At 44.6% G+C, this 20,807-nt stretch overlaps 2 protein-coding genes across 7 annotated transcripts in view; both read left to right on the forward strand.

Moving 5' to 3' along the window:
• The window catches only part of LOC144602297 (uncharacterized protein C7orf57-like), a 73,787-nt gene extending 71,771 nt beyond the window's left edge, over nt 1-2,016 (forward strand). The window contains exon 9 of the mRNA XM_078415227.1: nt 1,510-2,016. Within this exon, the coding sequence (XP_078271353.1) occupies nt 1,510-1,531 (22 nt within the window). The 3' untranslated portion in view covers nt 1,532-2,016. The remainder of the gene's footprint in view (nt 1-1,509) is intronic.
• Nucleotides 2,017-18,157: 16,141 nt separating this feature from the next.
• LOC144602268 (uridine phosphorylase 1-like) overlaps nt 18,158-20,807 on the forward strand; it is a 48,838-nt gene continuing 46,188 nt past the window's right edge. For 2 of the 6 annotated variants that reach the window (XM_078415162.1, XM_078415213.1), the window contains exon 1: nt 18,158-18,382. In XM_078415162.1, coding sequence (XP_078271288.1) covers nt 18,364-18,382 — 19 coding nt within the window. In that variant the 5' untranslated portion in view covers nt 18,158-18,363. Of the gene's footprint in view, nt 18,383-18,647; nt 18,698-18,856; nt 18,883-20,291; nt 20,361-20,807 lie in introns of those variants that run through there. The other 4 variants (XM_078415204.1, XM_078415179.1, XM_078415171.1 and 1 more) reach the window with 4 other exon arrangements.

Consider the following 20,807-nt stretch of genomic DNA (forward strand, 5'->3'; position numbering starts at 1 on the left):
TGATCTGCTTCTTGTATCTCATGACTGTGACTGCCTGTTATTTGCACATTCCACTCATCAAACATGTAAAGACCTAGCACTGCAGATTCTGTCCTCATTTCCTGTCATTTGAGCTGAGCATTCATTCTTGCGTAACAAAACCAACAAAATATTTTTTCATCTATCATTCTAAAATTCAATTTAAATATATAAGTTGACTGAACATAGTTTTTGATTCTGTGAAAGCAACTGCTGAAATTCATTGATTTCCAGTTTTTTTTTAATGTTGTAAGTAGTATCCATTTAGAAAAATATTGATATATGCTTAGTCAACAAGTGTTGTTCAATAAATATGTTTTACTGTTGCAGAACAGTGGTAATTATCAGAACTAAACACTCCCAGCGGTGGAAACAAACCTAATTTACTGGTGATTTGTGTTAATATTATTTCAAGAATAATAGTCCAAGAATAAATAACAAATTGGGCTTTCCAAATATAAACAAAAAAAAATGAAACAATGATGACACAAGGAACTGCAGATGCTGGAATTTTGAACAAAACACAAATGGCTGGAGGAACTCAGTGGGTCAGGCAGCATCTGGAGGGGGAAGTGAACAATCCCAGTCTGAAGAAGCATCCTGACCTAAAACGTTGCTGTCCATTTCCCTCTCCAGATGTTGCCCAACCTGCAGAGTTTTAGTTTAGAGATACAGCATAGAAACAGGCCCACCAAGTCCATGCCGACCAGCGATTTTCCGCACACTAACACTATCCTACGCATTAGGAACCATTTACAATCATACCAAGCTAATTAACCTACAACCCTGTACGTCTGGTGTGTGAGAGGACACAGGATCTCCCGGAGAAAACCCACGCAGGTCACGGGGAGAACTTACAAATTCCGTACAGACACCACCTGTGGTCAGGATTAAAAAACCTGGATGTCTGACGCTGTAAGGCAGCAACCCTACTAGGCTTGTATACACTGGAATTTAGAAGGATGAGAGGGGATCTTATCGAAACATATAAGATTATTAAGGGGTTGGACACGTTAGAGGTAGGGAACATGTTCCCAATGTTGGGGGTGTCCAGAACAAGGGGCCACAGTTTAAGAATAAGGGGTAGGCCATTTAGAACGGAGATGAGGAAAAACATTTTCAGTCAGAGAGTAGTAAATCTGTGGAATTCTCTGCCTCAGAAGGCAGTGGAGGCCAATTCTCTGAATGCATTCAAGAGAGAGCTAGATAGAGCTCTTAAGGATAGCGGAGTCAGGGGGTATGGGGAGAAGGCAGGAACGGGGTACTGATTGAGAATGATCAGCCATGATCCATTGAATGGTGGTGCTGGCTCGAAGCGCCGAATGGCCTCCTCCTGCACCTACTGTCTATTGTCTATTGTCTACCGCTGCACCACAGTGCTGCTCTTTTGTCTGTGACAATGATGTTACTTTATTTAATTGCTGAGGTTACTATGGTTTATGCTACTGAGAGTAATGTAATAAATCCTTTTTCTTTCATTTACATTTCTAGATTTAAAGACATGCCAGCTTGAGCTGAGGACTGCAGATCAGATGTGAAAATGTTCACATCATGAAGAACCATCACAGGACTAAATAAATACTCTTAATGAAAAAGGGACAGCGGCAAGATCGTAGTGACTATTTATCGACAGGGCATTGAAATGTTATATTTTTGTATAATTATATTTATCCCTTTCAATAACAACAACTTTGTTTCAATGACTTTACACCTAAAGGAGACAACGTCTTATTGTTAATTTAACTATAAGTATGACTAGCCACTTTTCAAGAAAAGATTAAAGACCGATTCGAGTACTAAGTTTTAACAGCTATTTACATGATACAGAGGAGCCACTTTTATGAGAATGGAATGTTTTTCACACTAACTGAATAGAAATATTTAGTGTCCCACTATGTCAATGAAAATTTATTAAAGAACTGAAATTCCTTCTCTAAAATCAGTGAAAATTTGCAGGTAGCATTAATTTTATATTAAAAGGAAATTAAAAAGTAGTTCATGGAGTGAACCATTGATTTTTATGGTTGTGCCATTAAAAAAATGCCTTTCCTGTTTTTTTGCTTAGCTCTTGACTTTCAAAAATCAGAGGATCGGATTTTACATTGCAACAATGGCCAAAATAACATTTAGATTTAAAGGAGGCAAGGAAATTAAAAAAATACTTTTCCTCTATTTAATAACAAATTATTAACCAATGTCCCACACTACACACAATAGCATGCCATGTAAAGCAAGCTATCAACAACTGGACAAAATCACTTCCATGGGATTCTCCTTTTCCGTTGCTTATATTATTGAGGTAACATGGCTGCATAGTAAAAGGATCAAATTACCCAAACTCCACTCCCCTGTTTAATTTAAATTACACTATCCTACAAAGACTTATTTTTATCTGTATAACCTTTTTCTCATTCACTGCATGAGCATTATACATCGCTTTTGTGGATCTTATGAAAGCAATCGATTCCATCAGCGTATGCAGCCTCCACCAGGTACAGTAAACGGTTGGATGACCACATCTTCGGAACCTCATTCAGTCCTTCCGTGGGAATAAACATGGTACAGTGCAATTTGACGGCGCTACATCGCACAGTTTCACCATGAGGTCGAATGAAGCAAGGTTGCGCCCCAGCTCCCACTTTGTTCAGCATTTTCCTATCTGCCCTTTTGTCCTTTGCCTTCCTGACAGACAAGGAAGGTGTGTATCTTCATATCAGAAGCGAGGGGAAGCTCATCCATCTAGCAAGGTTGAAAGCCACAACGAAGGCGAGACCTGCTTAAAAGGAAATTCCTGTACCTTGATGATGCTGCACTCATCACCCCAATGGAAGAAGAACTTTAGGGCTGGTGGACAGACTGTCTCATGCTTGCAATGCATACCAACTGACAATTAGCATTAAGAAGAGTGTTGTCACCATTAAAAGAAACATAGAAAAATAGGTGCAGAAGTAGTCCATTCGGCCCTTTGAGCCAGCACCGCCATTCAATATGATCATGGCTGATCATCTAAAATCAGTACCCCGTTCCTGCTTTTTCCCCATATCCCTTGATTCCCTTAGCCCTAAGAGCTAAATCTAACTCTCTTGAAAACATCCATTGAATTGGCCTCCACTGGCTTCTGTGACAGAGAATTCCACAGATTCTCAACTCTGGGTGAATTTTGTTTCCTCATCTCAGTCCTAAATGGCTACCCCTTATTCTTAAACTGTGACCCCTGGTCTCGACCCCTGGGAACATTTTTCCTGCATCTAGCGTGTCCAATCCTTTAAGAATTTTATATGTTTCTTTAAGATCCCCTCTCATCCTTCTAAATTCCAATAAATACAAGCCCAGTCGACCCATTCTTTCATCATATGTCAGTCCCAACATCCTGGATATTAACCTGGGTGAACATATATGCTGCACTCCCTCAATAGCAATAATGTCCTTCCTCAAATTAGGAGACCAAAATTGCACACAATACTCCAGGTGCAGTCTCACCAGGGCCCTGCAAAAATGCAGTAGGACCCCCTTGCTCCTAAACTCAAATTCTCTCGCAATGAAGGCCAACATGCCATTTGCTTTCTTTACTGCCTGCTGTACCTACATGCTTACTTTCAGAAATTGATGTACAAGCACACCCAGGTCTCGTTGCACCTCCCATTTTCCTAATCTGACACTATTCAGATAATAATCTGCATTCCTGTACTTGCCACCAAAGTGGATAACCTCACATGTATCCACATTATACTGCATCTGCCCAGTCACCCAACCTCTCCAAGTCACCCTGCAGTCTCATAGCATCCACATCGCAGCTCACTCTGCTACCCAGCTTTGTGTCATCTGCAAACCTGGAGATATCGCATTTAATTTCCCTCATCTAAATCGTTAATATATATTGTAAATAACTCGGGTTCCAGCAATGGGCCATGCGGCACCCCACTAGTCACTGCCTGCCATTCTGAAAAAGACCCGTTAATTCCTACTCTTTGCTTCCTGTCTGCCAACCAGTTCTCTATCCATGTCAATACCCTACCCCCAATACCGTGTGGTCTAATTTTGCACACTAATCTCTTGTGTGGAACCTTGTCAAAGGCTTTTTGAACATCCAGATACATCACATCCACTGGCTCTCCCTTATCCATTCTACTTTTTACATCCTCTAAAAATGCCAGATTAGTCAAGCGTGATTTCCTCTTCATAAATCCAAGCTGACTTTCACCGATCTTGTCACTGCTTTCCAAATGTGCTGCTATAACATCTTTAATAATCGACTCAAGCATCCTCCCCTCTACCGATGTAAGGCTAACTGGTCTATAATTCCCTGTTTTCTCTCCCTCCTTTCTTAAAAGTGGCGTTACATTGGCTGCCCTCCAGTCCATAGGAACTGATCCAGAGTCGAGAGAACTTTGGAAAATGATCACCAATGTATCCACGATTTCTAGGGCCACCTCCTGGATGCAAACCATCAGGCCCTGGGGATTTATCTGTCTTCATATCATATCATATCATATATATACAGCCGGAAACAGGCCTTTTCGGCCCTCCAAGCCCAGCGATCCCCGTAACATTATCCTACACCCACTAAGGACAATTTTTACATTTACCCAGCCAATTAACCTACATACCAGTCTCAACAGTTTACCTAACACCATTTCCTGACTCATGTGGATTCCCTTCAGTTCCTCCCTCCCACGAGATCCTCGGTCCCCTAGTATTTCCACCGGGTGGCGCCAGTAATGGCTATCTCGCCAACAGTCTGTCCTTTCCTTCTTTGTGTTTTAATAGTATGTGTTAAATGTATGTTTTTAGTGTTCTTTAGCTTGTTTTATGTGGGGGGGTTGGGGGAAACTTTTTCTAGTCTCTTACCTCGACGGACATGCGATTTTTTTCCGTATCATATCTCCGTCCGCACTGTGGCCTAACATTGAGGAGTTGGCGGTCTTTGCTGGAGAGCGATTTTGATAGCTCCACCGTGGGGAGCCTATGGGACTTTAACATCGTGGAACCCGTGATCCCTTTGCCAAGGATCGACCTCGAAGCACCAACCGTGAGTGCTTGCGGACTTTAACATCACGGAGCCTGCGGTCTCTGGTCAGAGACCGACTTCGGGAACTGCAAGCCGCGGGAGCTTCGACCGCCCCGACGCCAGTGTTTCGATTGCCTCGATGCGGGAGCTTTGACCGCCGGCTGCGTGAGGTTTCATCGCCCCGGCGGATGGTTCGACTGTCTCGACCACGGGAGAATAAAGAGGAAGATTGGGCTTTTTTGCCTTCCATCACAGTGAGGAATGTGGAGGAATCTGCTGGTGGATGTTAACTTTTATGTAGTTGTGTGTTTTGTTCTTTTTTTTTCCGTATGGCTGTATGGTAATTCGCATATCACTGTGCCTTAATTGGTACATGTGACAATAAAAGACCTTTGAAACCTTTATTTCTGGGAGATTGTTCGTGTCTTCCTTAGTGAAGACAGAACCAAAGTACTCATTTAACTGTTCTGCCATTTCCTTGTTTCCCATTATGAATTCACCTGTCTCTAAGGGACCTACAGTTGTCTTCACTAATCTTTTCCTTTTTACATATCTAAAGAAGCCTTTAGTGTCCACATATCTAAAGAACCTTTATAAGTTTTAGGTTCAGGCCACTCCACTCCCTCCTGAAATTACCCTAAACTCACACTCTGCTGCAAACTCTCAACAAATTCACACTGCCTCGGTGAGGCCATCAGCATAATCGAGGACGAGTCTCATCCCGGACACTCTCTCTTCTCCCCTCTCCCATCAGGCACAGAAGTGTGAAAACGTATACCTCCAGATTCAGGGACAGTTTCTTCCTCGCTGTTATCCGGAAAATGAATCTTCCTATCACCAACGAGAGAGCAGCCCTGAGCGACTATCCACCTCATTGATGACCATTGGACTATCTTTGATAAGAAGTTACTGGACCTTATCTTGCACTGAAGGTTATTCCCTTTGTCCTATATCCACTGTGGATGGCCCGATTGTCATCATGCATAGTCTATCCGCTGCTTGGATGGCAGGCAACAAAAACCTTTTCACTACCTCGGTACATGTGACAATAAACTAAACTAAACTTCACCTAAGTAGCATCTACGGTGACTCTGGATGAAGAAATTGATTGACGTATAGGAAAAGGCAACAACCACCTTCGGGAGGCTAGCCAAGTGGGCATAGAACAGGAAACTCACAATTAAGACCAATGTAACTGACTGCAAAGTGTGCGTCTTGAGCTTGGACAACTTTACATGGATAGGACAGGTTTGGAGGGATATGGGTCAAACACAGGCAGGTGGGGGTAGTGTAGATGGGACATGTTGGTCGGTGTGGGCAAGGTGGGCTGAAGGGCCTGTTTCCACGCTATTTGACTCGAATGATCTATATCAAGAACCGGAAATTGAATATTTTTCATTTCCGCTGTCTTTGTTCCATCCTGGGAGTTTCTTGGCAGAACAAAATCAGCAATGCATCTGTTCTATCCCTGACCAACATGCCACCATCAATCAGAAGATATCCGCTGGCTTGAACATGTGCGCGGGATGGAAAATGGTTGCTATTCCCGAAGATGTGTCATCACCAATGCACGGAGGCCAAGAGGAAGAACAAAGCTTCGCCACAATGATATGATTAAAAGGAACATGACAAATTTTAACATTGGCACTAACAACTCTGGGAAGTGGCTGCTGTGGACAGGGGGGGTGTGGAGAAAGGACCTCTATGCTGGTATGAACCACCACGATAACGTATGGTTCAACACCCTGGAGGCCAGGCGCCAACACCACAAAACAGTCAACAGCAACAATAACGCACACCCCAATCCAACAGCCAAATGTGGCATGTAAAAGTGTGTGGAGTGGTGTTAATGTGTAGGGATCACTGGTCGGTGCGGATTCAGTGGGCTGAAGGGCTTGTTTCCGTGCTGTGTCTCTAAACTAAACTCAACCAATCTATATGAATGTCCTATTCATGTAATTAGCATGTTATACTGAGTATTATTAAAATAAATATAGATCTCTAATATGGCTCATTATGATAGCCAGCTGATGTTATTAAAAATTAGACGGGTGTGGACCCACTTGAGTCCAAACCTCTCCTGCGGGCGTGGCAACCCTCGTTGGGTGCAAACCTCTCCTGTGGGCCTGGCAACCCTCCCCCAACTGACGACCCGTAGACTCGTTGCCGACCGGGGAGTCTTCCCCGGGGCTGTGGCCGGGCGAGAGGGAAGAGGAAAGGGGAGAGGGAGCCACTCACCCCAGCCCCGGGCAGCTATCGCGTCGGCCAGAGCGAGCCGTGGACCCGTTGGGTGAAAACCTGTCCTGCAGCAGCAGCTCGACGGTGATAGCCATCTTCTTGGACCGTCTGCCGCCGCGCTGCACCATGGGAGGAAGGTCAGGCACGGGGCATGCCGGGACGGGCGCCGTTTATTAAAGTTTATTTGTTTTTAAAAAGTAACAAAAGTTGATCAATTGAGACTGCAGGGGAATGGTGAGTAGGGTGGGCCAAAAATTGTAACGCTATTGTGCACTGTTTGGCTGTATTTCAGAAACAACTATATCCACAAACCCGCATACAACTATATCCACAAACCTACAAGATGAGAGTTTTAGTAATATAGAGATGGATATTCACAAATATCGGGCCAGTTTCCCTGTCATTAAGGTGATGTAGTCAAATGAATTTATTGGCCAAGTATGTCCATATACATGGAATGTGCCTTGGTGCTCCGCTCACAAATGACAACACAAACATACAGTTACCAATTAAGAATAAAGCATAAACACATCAAAACAATAAGGATGCAACATTACGGTCTAAACATGTGGGTGAAAATATACCAGAGCAAAAAAGAAATGACAGACTTTGGTTATTGAGTAGAAATGTTCTCTAGCCAACAGATTAGTAGCTATTGCCATGCCTGAGTAACTTCTTTTAAACAATTTCCAGTCATCTTATTTACTCTTTAAACCACTTTCTGACATACTGAAGACTTTTTCATCCCTAAAATGCAAAATATTGTCAAATTGGAACCAAGCCTGTTCGGAGATTGCTTAGTTTTATTTTAAGAAAACCACTTCCAGGATAAGAGTCTTTTCAATATTGAATGAGATTGTGTACCTCAGACTTTTTATTTCCTTTGAAAAATTCCAACTGAATTTTCCAACTCTTGAGAACTGACAATCTGAAAGCAGATAGGAACTGCTGGGTGGAACAGGAGGCCAGGTGCAGTATGAATGCTGTCCCTCTGCCTACCAAACAAACCTGTCATCCTCTCTAGTATTGGAACCACATTCCTTTCCATAAACCCACCCTCAAACCACCTCTCCCCATAGCTCTGCACATAATTCAGTACCCTTCGTATGTCCTTTTTGGTCTTAAATCTCCTCAGATCACTCTGCCATTTCTTCAATGGATCCCATGAACTTCTTCCCTCCCCTTCTATCTTATCATTCTTCCTCATGCACTAGAAACCTTCACATTCCTTTAGAACACAACACTTTGTAGCCTTCGCAGACTTGGTAATAATTGTTTTTCAATCTTCCTCATATGCAACATCTTGAATGCAACATCTCTACGTTTGCGGATGACACGAAGCTGGGTGGCAGTGTTAGCTGCGAGGAGGATGCTAGGAGGCTGCAGAGTGACTTGGATAGATTAGGAGAGTGGGGAAATGCATGACAGATGCAATATAATGTGGATAAATGTGAGGTTATCCACTTTGGCGGCAAGAACAGGAAAGCAGAGTATTACCTGAATGGTGGCCAATTAGGAAAAGGGGAGATGCAATGTGACCTGGGTGTCATGGTGCACCAGTCATTGAAAGCAAGCATGCAGGTGCAGCAGGCAGTGAAGAAAGCGAATGGTATGTTAGCATTCATAGCAAGAGGATTTGAGTATAGGAGCAGGGAGGTTCTGCTGCAGTTGTACAGGGCCTTGGTGAGACCGCACCTGGAGTATTGTGTGCAGTTTTGGTCTCCTAATCTGAGGAAAGACATTCTAGCCTTAGAGGGAGTACAGAGAAGGTTCACCAGATTGATCCCTGGGATGGCAGGACTTTCATATGAAGAAAGACTGGATATACTGGGCTTATACTCGCTGGAATTTAGAAGACTGAGGGGGGATCTTATTGAAACATATAAAATTCTTAAGGGGTTGGAGAGGCTAGATGCGGGAAGATTGTTCCCGATGTTGGGGAAGTCCAGAACCAGGGGTCACAGCTTAAGGATAAGGGGGAAGTCTTTTAGGACCGAGATGAGAAAACATTTCTTCACACAGAGAGTGGTGAGTCTGGAATTCTCTGCCGCAGAAGGTAGTTGAGGCCAGTTCATTGGCTATATTTAAGAGGGAGTTAGATGTGGCCCTTATGGCTAAAGGGATCAGGGGGTATGGAGAGAAGGCAGGTACAGGTTACTGAGCTGGATGTTCAGCCATGATCATATTGAATGGTGGTGCAGGCTCGAAGGGCCAAATGGCCTACTCCTGCACCTATTTTCTATGTTTCTATATATCTCCGTAGCACTCCTTCTAGCCAATCATTTAGATATCCAGATCACTTGGAGTCCTCCTCAATTTCCTAACCCATCCGAATGTGTACCATCAGCTAATTTGACCAGACATTTGGTGCCTTCATCCAAGTCATTGAAACATTACAATCCAGCTGCCAACATTTTGATACCCATCTATATCGCTTTGAAGTCTCTTGATGTGATAGGTTTTTGCTTATCCTGGGTTTCCATTGAAATTCCACAAATGTTTCAGTGAAGAATTCTTGACATAAATTTCATCACCTTATCTTAGTTTGCATTTAAGTCAATTGAAGATTGTTCTTCCTTAATACAATACAATATATCTTTATTGTTATTGTACAGGGGGCTACAACGAGATTGGGAATGCGGCTTCCATTCGATGCAATAAATTAATTAGCTAATCAACAGAAATTTAGACAACCCAGAGAAACAAAATTAGGAACAGTTAAAACAGTATAAAGTGCAAATAGGTCTGTGCCGGGTCGATGTGCGATGTGACCATCCGAAGGAGACAGTTCATGGGGGGGCACTCAGTAGGACCGGTTCAGAGCAGCTATGGCCCTGGGGATGAAACTGTTCCTAAGTCTGAAGGTGCGGGCATAGAAGGCCTTGTAACGTCTGCCGGATGGTAGAAGTTCGAACAGACTATTGCAGGGGTGTGAGGAGTCTTTATGAATGCTGGTGGCTTTCCTGAGGCATCGTGTATTGTAGATGCCCTCCAAGGCTGGTAGCTGTGTCCCGAACTCTTCTGAGCTCTGTAGACTACCCGCTTAAGAGCTCTCCTCTCCGCCTCCGTGCAGCAGAGATACCACACAGAGATGCCATGCGTTAGGATGCTCTCTATGGTGCAGCGGTAGAAGGTCGTCAGCAGCTGTTGGGGCAGACCAGTCTTTTTCAGTGTTCTCAGGAAAAATAGTAATTGCTGTGCCTTCTTGACCAGCGCAGCGGTGTTAGTGGACCATGTGAGGTCCTCCGAAATGTGTGTACCCAGAAATCTGAAGCTGGACACTCTCTCCACACTGTCCCCGTTGATAAAGATCAGAGCGTATTCCCCATTATGTGACCTTCTGAAGTTGATGATCAGCTCCTTGGTCTTCGAGGTGTTTAAGGACAGGTTGTTATCAGAGCACCAGTCCGCCAGGTTCTGTAGTGTGTTTCATCACGTTGGTGATCAGCCCGATCACCGTTGTGTCGTCTGCAAACTAGACAATGGTGTTGGTGGCGAATGCAGGAACACAGTCGCGTGTGAAGAGGGAGTAGAGCATGGGGCTCAATACACAGCCTGGTGGTGTGCCGGTACTCAGGGTGATAGTGGAGGACAGGTGCGGGCCCAGTCTCACTGCCTGCGTTCGTTCCATCAGGAAATTCAGGATCCAGTCGCATAACGACGAGCTGAGGCCTAGCTGGTGGAGTTTGGTGGTGAGCTTGGTGGGGATGACCGTGCTGAAGGCAGAGCTATAGTCTATGAATGGCATCTTCACGTACGTGTAAACAAAGGCGCTATTTCAAAATTATTACCTGATAATATACATTCAAAGTTAACTAACTACCCCCAGTAAAATATTGAGGGTGTTCCATCGATTGTAATTTAGACATCATTTGGTGCAAAAGAGCACAAGTATTATTCTTTTATTTAGCTATTGGGGAGAATGATGGCAAGGAATGTAAAAATGGCTGACAAACTAATGCAAGCCATCTAAAGGTTAAAATCAAGCAGGAGTCACTTTCAGTAAAAATGAAAATGCCTCCTTTGCAGAAAAAAAGACAAACAGTATTTGTTTTTAAATCTTCACAAAAGTCCATCCTGAAAAAAAGGCAGGATGATTTTCCTCTGGTTTGGGGCTGTCAGGGTCCATCTTAGCAAGAGCTGCGATTAGTCCTAAATATTTATTTGATATTCTGCTTTTGGAAATATGAATTTTACAAATTTTCGGATTCTGCACATTCCAAACGTTGTCTTCTCTCTTGACATTTCCACAATGCGGCCATCCCCAAAGTCAGCAACGGAACTAGCTTCCTCCCTGAGGCTTGTAGCATGGCACACCATGTGCTGCAGAATTTTTCACATTACTGAAACAAAAGCCACTTCCCTTGATCCAGTCCCTAGCACATTCAAAACATCCAACAATTGAGGTGACTCCGGGGAGGTGGGGGCAGGGGGAGGGGAGGATCAAGCACTATTCCAGCTAACTTCCCACTTTCTCTTTATTTGTAATCTGTTGCTTTTAGCAAACTGCAGCAAAAAGGTTTTAACCTGGGTGTCCTTGTACACCAGTCACTGAAAGTTGGCGTGCAGGTACAGCAGGCAGTGAAGAAAGCTAATGGCATGTTGGCCTTCATAACGAGAGGATTTCAGTATAGGAATAAAGAGGTTCTTCTGCAGTTGTATAGGGCCCTGGTAAGACCACATCTGGAGTATTGTGTACAGTTTTGGTCTCCTAATTTGAGGAAGGACATCCTTGCAATTGTGGCAGTGCAGCATAGGTTCACGAGATTGATCCCTGGGATGGCGGGACTGTCATATGAGGAAAGATTGAAAAGACTATGCTTGTATTCACTGGAGTTTAGAAGGATGAGACGGGATCTTATAGAGACATATAAAATTATAAAAGGACTGGACAAGCTAGATGCAGGAAAATGTTTCCCAATGTTGGAGGAGTCCAGAACCAGGGGCCACAGTCTCAGAATAAAGAGGAGGCCATTTAAAACTGAGGTGAGAAGGAACTTTTTCACTCAGAGAGTTGTGAATTTGTGGAATTCTCTGCCACAGAGGGCAATGGAGGACAAATCACTGGATGAATTTAAGAGAGAGTTAGATAGAGCTCTGGGGGCTGGTGGAATCAAGGGATATGGGGAGAAGTTGGGCACAGGTTACTGATTGTGGATGATCAGCCATGATCACAATGAATGGCGGTGCTGGCTCAAAGGGCCGAAGGGCCTCCTCCTGCACCTATTTTCTATGTTTCTATAACTGTGCATGTAGCCCTGTCTAATGTAGAAGTGAATACACCTCCAGCAACATTTTGGCAGGTGCAGAGTCTCTGACGTCTCCAGTCATGTGGAAGTGAGAACATGAGAGCAAATTCCAATTAATGGTTGGTTGTGAGTTAGGGCCAGATAAACATGCATCATTCCCTTGGGCTTGAACTTCAAGTTGTGTGGTGCCCTATTCTCTAGGTGTCTACTAATTATAGGTTCTGCCTCAGATTTAAACAAACTTGTGATTTTATCCATTACCTATCTCTCGCCATGTTGCATCTTATTACAATAGTCACTTGAGTTATAAGATTAACCCTCCTAAATTTGTCACAGGTCTTTAAACTGCACCAGCCTTTAAACAACGTGACCCCACCGCCAGTCACATCTTCCTATCCCCACCCCATTCTGCTTTCCATGGAGACTAATTACTCCGCATCTCCTTGGTTCACTCATCCCTTCCTACCGGAACTACTCCCTCTTCAGGTACTTTCCTCGACAACCTTAGGCAATGTAACACGTGTCCCCACTCCTGCCCCCTTCACATCCATCCAGGGACTCCTGAAGTCCTTCCAAGTAAGACAAAGGTTCACATGCACCTCCTCTAACCTCATCCATTCCATTGGTGCTCCAAATGTGGCGTCCTTCACATCAGTGAGAACAAGCGTAGACTAGGCGACTGTTTCGCCAAACGCACACTCGATCCATCTAGGTCTGCTGGATCTCACCATTGCTAATCATTATAACTCCTCATGCCATTCCCATAACATTTCTGTCCTGTGCCGCTTCCATTGCTAGCGGGAGGCCAAATGCCTATTGTAGGAACAGCACCTCGTATTCCGCTTGGGTAGCTTACAACTCAATTGTATCAACATTACATTCTTCAATGTTAGGTAACAAACCCCCCCCCCCCTTCCCTTCCCTCTCCTTCCCCCACCCCCTCCTCTTCTCTGCACCCCACACGGATGCCCACCCATTTCTCCCACTATTCCGCCCGCTTTTTCCTTTCCCTCCGTCCCCTTCCACCTATATCCCTTCCATTGGCTTCACATCCCACTTCTCTCCTTATCTTATACCCTGCTATCATTCTCATTTCTAGCCTACGTCCACCTGTCTGACAATCAAAATAAACCTTCACCTGTATCACCCAAACACTTGCCAGGCTTTGCCCCGCTCCCAATTCTGTTCCATCTTTCTGCCCCCCTACTATAGTTAGTCTGAAGAAGGATGCCGACCCGAGACGTCATCTTTTCATGTTCTCCCGAGGTGGTGCCTGAACCGCTGGGTAAGCACTTTCTGTTTTGTCCTTCTGGTTTTGAGCTCCACCATAAGTAGAATTATCTCAACTAAAACTCACCTGATTAAATCCAAGATAAACTAATTGCCCCTTGATTGATTGAATACTTTTCATGCTGCCTTTTGTGAAGAAGTGAATACACGGTCACAACAGATGCAGCATTCCCTGAACAATTATACCACAGCTAAAAATATATAACAAACACTGGGTTGGGTTACAATGAAATTTGATTTTGATTTGATTTGATTTTAGTTGAATCTGTGATTGGATTCTATTGATGATGAAAACCATGAGTAAAACTGATTTTAAATATAAACAGATGGAAATATTTCATAATTGGATCTCAGCATTACTTCTGCTAACCTTAAAATTCGCCTATAAAAATGCATCGCTAAACTAATATCTCTCGCCATTTGGGCAATCATCGGAAAAGGAGAAAGATTTAATTGAACAGCTCAGCAGGCAATTAGTAAAAGTTGTCAGGAGAACTTGAAAATAATGATTAACTTATATCACTTGAAGAGAACTTATTGAACTTCTATGTAGCTTTGAAACTATACTTTCTCAGTGATGTTGGAAAGAGTGCAGAGAAGATTTACGAGGATGTTGCCAGGACTTGAGGGCCTGGGCTAGAGAATGGCTGGGGAGGCTAGGAATGTATTCCTTGGAGAGCAAGAGGACGAGATGATCTTATGGAGGTGTATAAGATCACGAGGGGAAAAGATAGGGTAGATGCAGTGTGCCTTTTACACAAAGTAGGGTAATCAAGAACCAGAGGACTTGGGTTCAAGGTGAGTGGGGAAAGATTTGATGGGAACCCGAGGGGCAATTTTTTCACCCAGAGGCTATATGGAACAAACTGCCAGAAGCAGTTGATGCAGGTACAATTACAACATTTTAAAAAACATTCAGACAGGTACATGGATAGGAAAGGTTTAGAGGGATATGAGCCAAACATGGGCAGGTGGGATCAGTGTGGATAGGAGATCTTGGTTGGCATTGACGAGTTGGCTTGTTTCCATGCTGTATAACTCTATGACTCTCTATGCTTCTAACCTGAGAACTGGCAACACGTTGGTATTCGTCTGCAGTATAATCAAGCTCTGGCTACCGTATAATGATATATAACAGGTGGAATAACTGGAGACAAACAGCACGGTGCCAGGATTGGTGCCAGCAGAATATCTAAAAGAACAGATGTTTGAGGTATGAGACACGAGGTTTAGAGAGAATCTGAGGAATAAACTTTTCTGTCCTCTTGTTTTTGATACCCCTACCATGGCAAAAATGTTTTGACTATCTTTGTTATCTATGCCTCTCATCACATTCTCTATATATTTTTTTAGAAAATAGGTGCAGGAGGAGGCCATTCAGCCCTTCGAGCCAGCACCGCCATTCATTGTGATCATGGCTGATCTTCCACAATCAGTAACCAGTGCCCAACTACTCCCAATATACCTTGATTCCACTAGCCCCCAGAGCTCAATCTAACTCTCTCTTAAATTCATCTAGTGATTTGGCCTCCACTGCCCTCTGAGCAGAGAATTCCACAAATTCACAACTCTCTGGGTGAAAACGTTCCTTCTCACCTCAGTTTTAAACGGCTTTATATGTCTCTATAAGATTTCTGTCAGGTTACCCTTCAACTTCCTTCACTCCAGGGTAAACAAGCCCAGCCTTATCAATCCCTCCCCATACCTAATGTCTTCCAATCTCGGCACCATTTTGCAAACTTACTTGTGAATACTTTGTGCATTTGCAAATTTAATCATCATTCCTCCTACATTCACATCCAAGTCTTGGAAAAGTGCAGGATACTTGAATGTGCAGAAGGTTGGGGAAAGATAGGAATTGAAATTTGGACGGCCGAGGACAGAAAGGAGATTAGAGGGAGGCAGGAGGTACAAAGAGTGCAGAAGCTTGGAGGGGAAAGTGGCAGAAGGCTGGAGAAACAGTGGGTTTGAGGAAGCAAGATTATAAAGGGGAAAATTGGAAAGAGGATTGAGTTTGAAGAGTACAAGAGGTGGGAGGAAGTAGGAAGCTGGAGATGTAGAAAGGCGAAGAGCAAGAGGCTGAAAGAACAAAAGATTAGACATTACAATAATTTTGAAGAACAGGAGGATGGAAGAGATCAGGAGGTGAGAGAGAACCAAGAGGCTAGAGAAGGGCAAGTGGGGCTATGTTAACGGGGGAGTCCAATAACATAGAGTGGGGGAACTAAAAGGATAAGTGATTGAAAGGAAACAAGGTAAAAGCTTGAATGGGGAGACTGAAGTGGAGGACGTAAGAAGATACATAACCAAGTGCAGCCAAACCCCTAGAACTCCATTGCAGTCTGCAGAGCCCCATAACAATGGTCCTGACAATTCCAAAAGTATGTTTTCTTTAAAGATGTGTAAATATTTTAGTGTGGCATTACAAGAAATAACATACATCTGTATTTCAAAATTGTGCTGTAAAGTACAACTGTTAGAATAGAATATGTTTCTTTACCACTGCATAACCCATATTCTCAGGGCAATGTTATTGTGTTCTAATTCTGCATGCCTCAGTTCAGTTTAGTTTATTGTCATGTGTACCGAGCACAGTGAAAAGCTTTTGTTGTGTGCTAACCAGTCAGCGGAAATATAACACATGATTACGATCAAGCCATTCGCAGTGTACAAATACGTGGTAAGGGAATAATGTTTAGTGCAAGGTAAAGCCAGTAATGTCCGATCAAAAATAGTCCAAGGGTCTCCAATGAGGTAGATAGGAGTTCAGGACTGCTCTCTAGTTGTGGGAGGATGATTCAGTTGCCTGATAACAGCTGGGTAGCTGCCTATGGATTAAAACAAAGTATGACCATTAAACTTTGGAAGCTAGAGGAGCAAAGGAGCATTTTCTGCATTTGTTCCACAATAGTGAACTATTTCACCACAGATTTCATGATTACTTGATTCTTAAAGGAAATAAACTTCCTGATGAAGGGTTTCGATGCGAAGCGTCACCCATTCTTTCTCTCCAGAGATGCTGCCTGACCTGCTGAGTTACCCCAGCATTTTGTGTCTACCTTAAACTTCCAGTGAAATGTTGTGGATCTATTTGTGTACATTGCCCAGTTGGCAAAGAGGCCAGGTCGTGGACATAAAGGTTTACTTTGTCTCCTTCTCAGTTCAGTTTAGTTTATTGTCACGTGTGCCGAGGTACAGTGAAAAGCTTTTGTTGCATTCTATCCAGTCGGCGGAAAGCCAATACATGATTCCAATCGAGCCATTTACAGTGGATAGATGCATGATAAGGGAATAACGTTCAGTGCAAGATAAAGCCAGCAAAGTCCGATCAAGGATAGTCCGAGGGTCACCACAGATGGTGTCTGACCTGCTGAACGTTTCCAGTATTTCCTGAGTTCCAGGACTTTTGTTGGCAGAAGGGACAGGGAGTTATTCCTTCGTCACCCATTAAAAAAATAGACGATTTTAAGGGTTGAGACCCTTATTCAGACTTATAGGATTTAAAAAAATGTCTTGATGTTTTCAAGAGAGAGTTAGATTTAGCTCTTGGGGCTAACAGAATCGAGGGATATGGGTGGAAAAGCTGGAACGGGGTACTGATTTTGGGATAGGCACAAAAAGCTGGAGTAAGTCAGCAGGACAGGTTTCTGATGATCAGCCATGATCATATTGAATGGCGGTGCTGGTTCGAGGGGCCGAATGGCCTACTCCTGCACCTATTTTCTATGTTTCAACCCATTCCTTCTCTCCAGAGTCAGAGATGCTGCCCTGCTATTGAGGGCATGCAGCGTAGGTTTTGCTATTGAGGGCGTGCAGCGTAGGTTTACTAGGTTAATTCCCGGAATGGCGGGACTATCATATGTTGAAAGACTGGAGCGACTAGGCTTGTATACACTGGAATTTAGAAGGATGAGAGGAGATCTTATCGAAACGTATAAGATTATTAAGGGGTTGGACACGTTAGAGGCAGAAAAGATGTTCCCAATGTTGGGGGAGTCCAGAACAAGGGGCCACAGTTTAAAAATAAGGAGTAGGCCATTTAGAACTGAGATGAAGAAAAACTTTTTCAGTCAGAGAGTTGTGAATCTGTGGAATTCTCTGCCTCAGAAGGCAGTGGAGGCCAATTCTCTGAATGCATTCAAGAGAGAGCTAGATAGAGCTCTTAAGGATAGCGGAGTCAGGGGGTATGGGGAGAAGGCAGGAACGGGGTACTGATTGAGAATGATCAGCCATGATCACATTGAATGGCGGTGCTGGCTCGAAGGGCCGAATGGCCTCCTCCTGCACCTATTGTCTATTGTTCCTGCTGAGATACTGGATGTGTCTGCTGATGATGTGTACCTGCTGACGTGTCTGGATCTTCTTCGGTTTGGACCAGCATCTGCAGTTCCTTTTCTACACGTACACACACCCTGGGGGGGGGGAGGGGAGGGGAGGCGATCGTTCGGCCCGACGAGGAGATCCTCGCCCTTCGATGGCGCGCGCCCCTGCCCCTGCCCCTGCCCTGCTTCACGAGGCGGTGCGGCGGCCGTTAGCGCGGGGAAGGGAAGGGAGGGCCAGATGGTGGCGACGCCAAAGGGTAAGGAGCTCTCTCGTTGTGTGGGGAGGGGAAAGGGAGGGAGGGATGGTGGCGACGCCAAAGGGTAAGCAGCTCTCTCGTTGTGGGGAGGGGGAAGGGATGGTGGCGACGCCAAAGGGTAAGCAGCTCTCTCGTTGTGGGGAGGGGGAAGGGAGGGAGGGAGGGAGGGATGGTGGCGACGCCAAAGGGTAAGCAGCTCTCTCGTTGTGTGGGGAGGGGAAAGGGAGGGAGGGATGGTGGCGACGCCAAAGGGTAAGGAGCTCTCTTGTTGTGTGGGTGGAGGGAGGGAAGGAGGGATGGTGGCGACGCCAAAGGGTAAGCAGCTCTCTCGTTGTGTGGGTGGGGGGAGGGAGGGAGGGATGGTGGCGACGCCAAAGGGTAAGCAGCTCTCTCGTTGTGTGGGTGGGGGGAGGGAAGGAGGGATGGTGGCGACGCCAAAGGGTAAGGAGCTCTCTCGGTGGGGAGGGGAAGGGAGGGAGGGATGGTGGCGACGCCAAAGGGTAAGCAGCTCTCTCGTTGTGTGGGTGGGGGGAGGGAAGGAGGGATGGTGGCGACGCACCGCGATTGGGGAGGGGGGGGGGGGGGGGGGACGACGACGACGACACGCCGTCATTTAAAATGGTGCCGCCATCTTAATCAGGGCCATGGGGATCATGAGGAGAAGGTGAAGGAGAACGGGGAGGCAAGGAGGTAGATTCGCCGCCATGATTGAATGGCGACGGGCCGAACGGCCTAATTCTGCTCCAAAAAACATCTGTACCTGATGCCGGCCTGAGGGATGCATCCTCCGGCTCCGGGGGATGTTGCTCGCCTTCCCTGCCCTGCGTTCACCCGCCGGCTAATGGCGAGAAGATGGCGGGTGGTCGAGACTCTCTGCGTCAGGACCCCTCTCCCCCTCCCCCCCCCCCCCCCGAAGTCCACTTCAGGAACGTGTCCTTGAATTTGTGGTAAATTAAATGTAAATCAGAAAGGGAAAAAAAAAAAAGAATAAAGAAACCTCATTGCATTTTAATAATAATCGTTAGGAAAAAAAAAAAAAGGGGAAGGAATAGAGCGGACAGAGAAATACTGAATCTCCAATCTATGAGATCATCTGACAGTCTCGGGGCTTTCAGAACTGCCACTGTCATGTGTGTTTTTAAAAAAAAAAAGAACATCTATCTCGCGATTGTGTAAGAAAATAACTGCAGATGCTGGTACAGATCGAAGGTAACTCAGTGCAAGCCCTGAAATGGCTATCTGCATCTTGTCTTCAATTCAAATTCAAATAGACCTGAAAACTAAATAGACTGATAATACAAAAGATGGAAGACAAAAAGCTGGAGTAACTCAGCGGGTCAGGCAGCATCTCCGGAGAAAAGGAACTGGTGGCGTTTCGGGTCGAGTCTGAAGAAGGGCTTCGACGCGAAACATCACCTATTCCTTTTCTCCGCAGATGCTGTCTGACCCGCTGAGTTACTCTAGCTTTTTGTGACTATCTTCGGTTTAAACCAGCACCTGCAGTTCCTTCCGACACAGACTGATAGATAATACATGTCCTTATCGAAGGTATTTATTCACAAAGTGCTGGAGTAACTCAGCAGGTCAGGCAGCATCTCAGGAGAGAAGGAATGGGCGACATTTCAGGTCGAGACCCTCTTCAGACTATCTCATGATTTGTTTATTATCTCTCCAAATTTGTATTAATTTTGCTGCATTCCCATTCGCACTTTGATATTTGTCTCGGATGAGGCGCCCTATGATCCTTTGCCCTTTCGCTAACTGTTCTTGCAATGTGTTTCATTCTTTCTTTCATTCATTCATTCATTCATTCATTCATTCATTCATTCATTCATTCATTCATTCCCGATTTAGATTTCATTTACATTTAATCGACTGTAATCTGTAATTTTCCGCGTTTAATTGCCAGAAAATGCTCATTTTTATGTCCCTTTTGCAAGTTTATTTTCACAAATTGTGCAGCTCTTGTCTATTTTTGGTAAATATTGTTCGTTGAATGTCCACGGGATTTCTGTCGATTTTCCTTTTTTAATTTAAGCTTTTAAGCTTTATGATGATGTCAATTAGTTCTTTAGCCGTGGGTAAATGTTTAGACACCGAGCGCTCTTGGCCTTGACAATGTAAGCTGTCAAGTTAATAACGACGTGCTTCTTATGGGGAGAAAAATACAATCCGTTGGAGGAACTCAGAGTGGGTCAGGCAGCATCTTTGGAGGGAAATAGACAGACGGTTTCAAGGGTTGGGACCCTCATTCAGACTTCTTGTAGGATTTGTAAAAAAAAAAGCTTTGCAATCTGACTCACATCACACACACGGATGCATGCTAGCCATTTTACCGGGACATTCACTCCACACCCAGATGCTGTCTGGAACATTCACTACCATACGATTGCAACAGCTGCCTGTCGCAACGCTGGCCACCGCT

Source organism: Rhinoraja longicauda, chromosome 2 (assembly GCF_053455715.1).
Source record: "Rhinoraja longicauda isolate Sanriku21f chromosome 2, sRhiLon1.1, whole genome shotgun sequence".
Classification (NCBI taxonomy): Eukaryota; Metazoa; Chordata; class Chondrichthyes; order Rajiformes; family Arhynchobatidae; genus Rhinoraja; species Rhinoraja longicauda.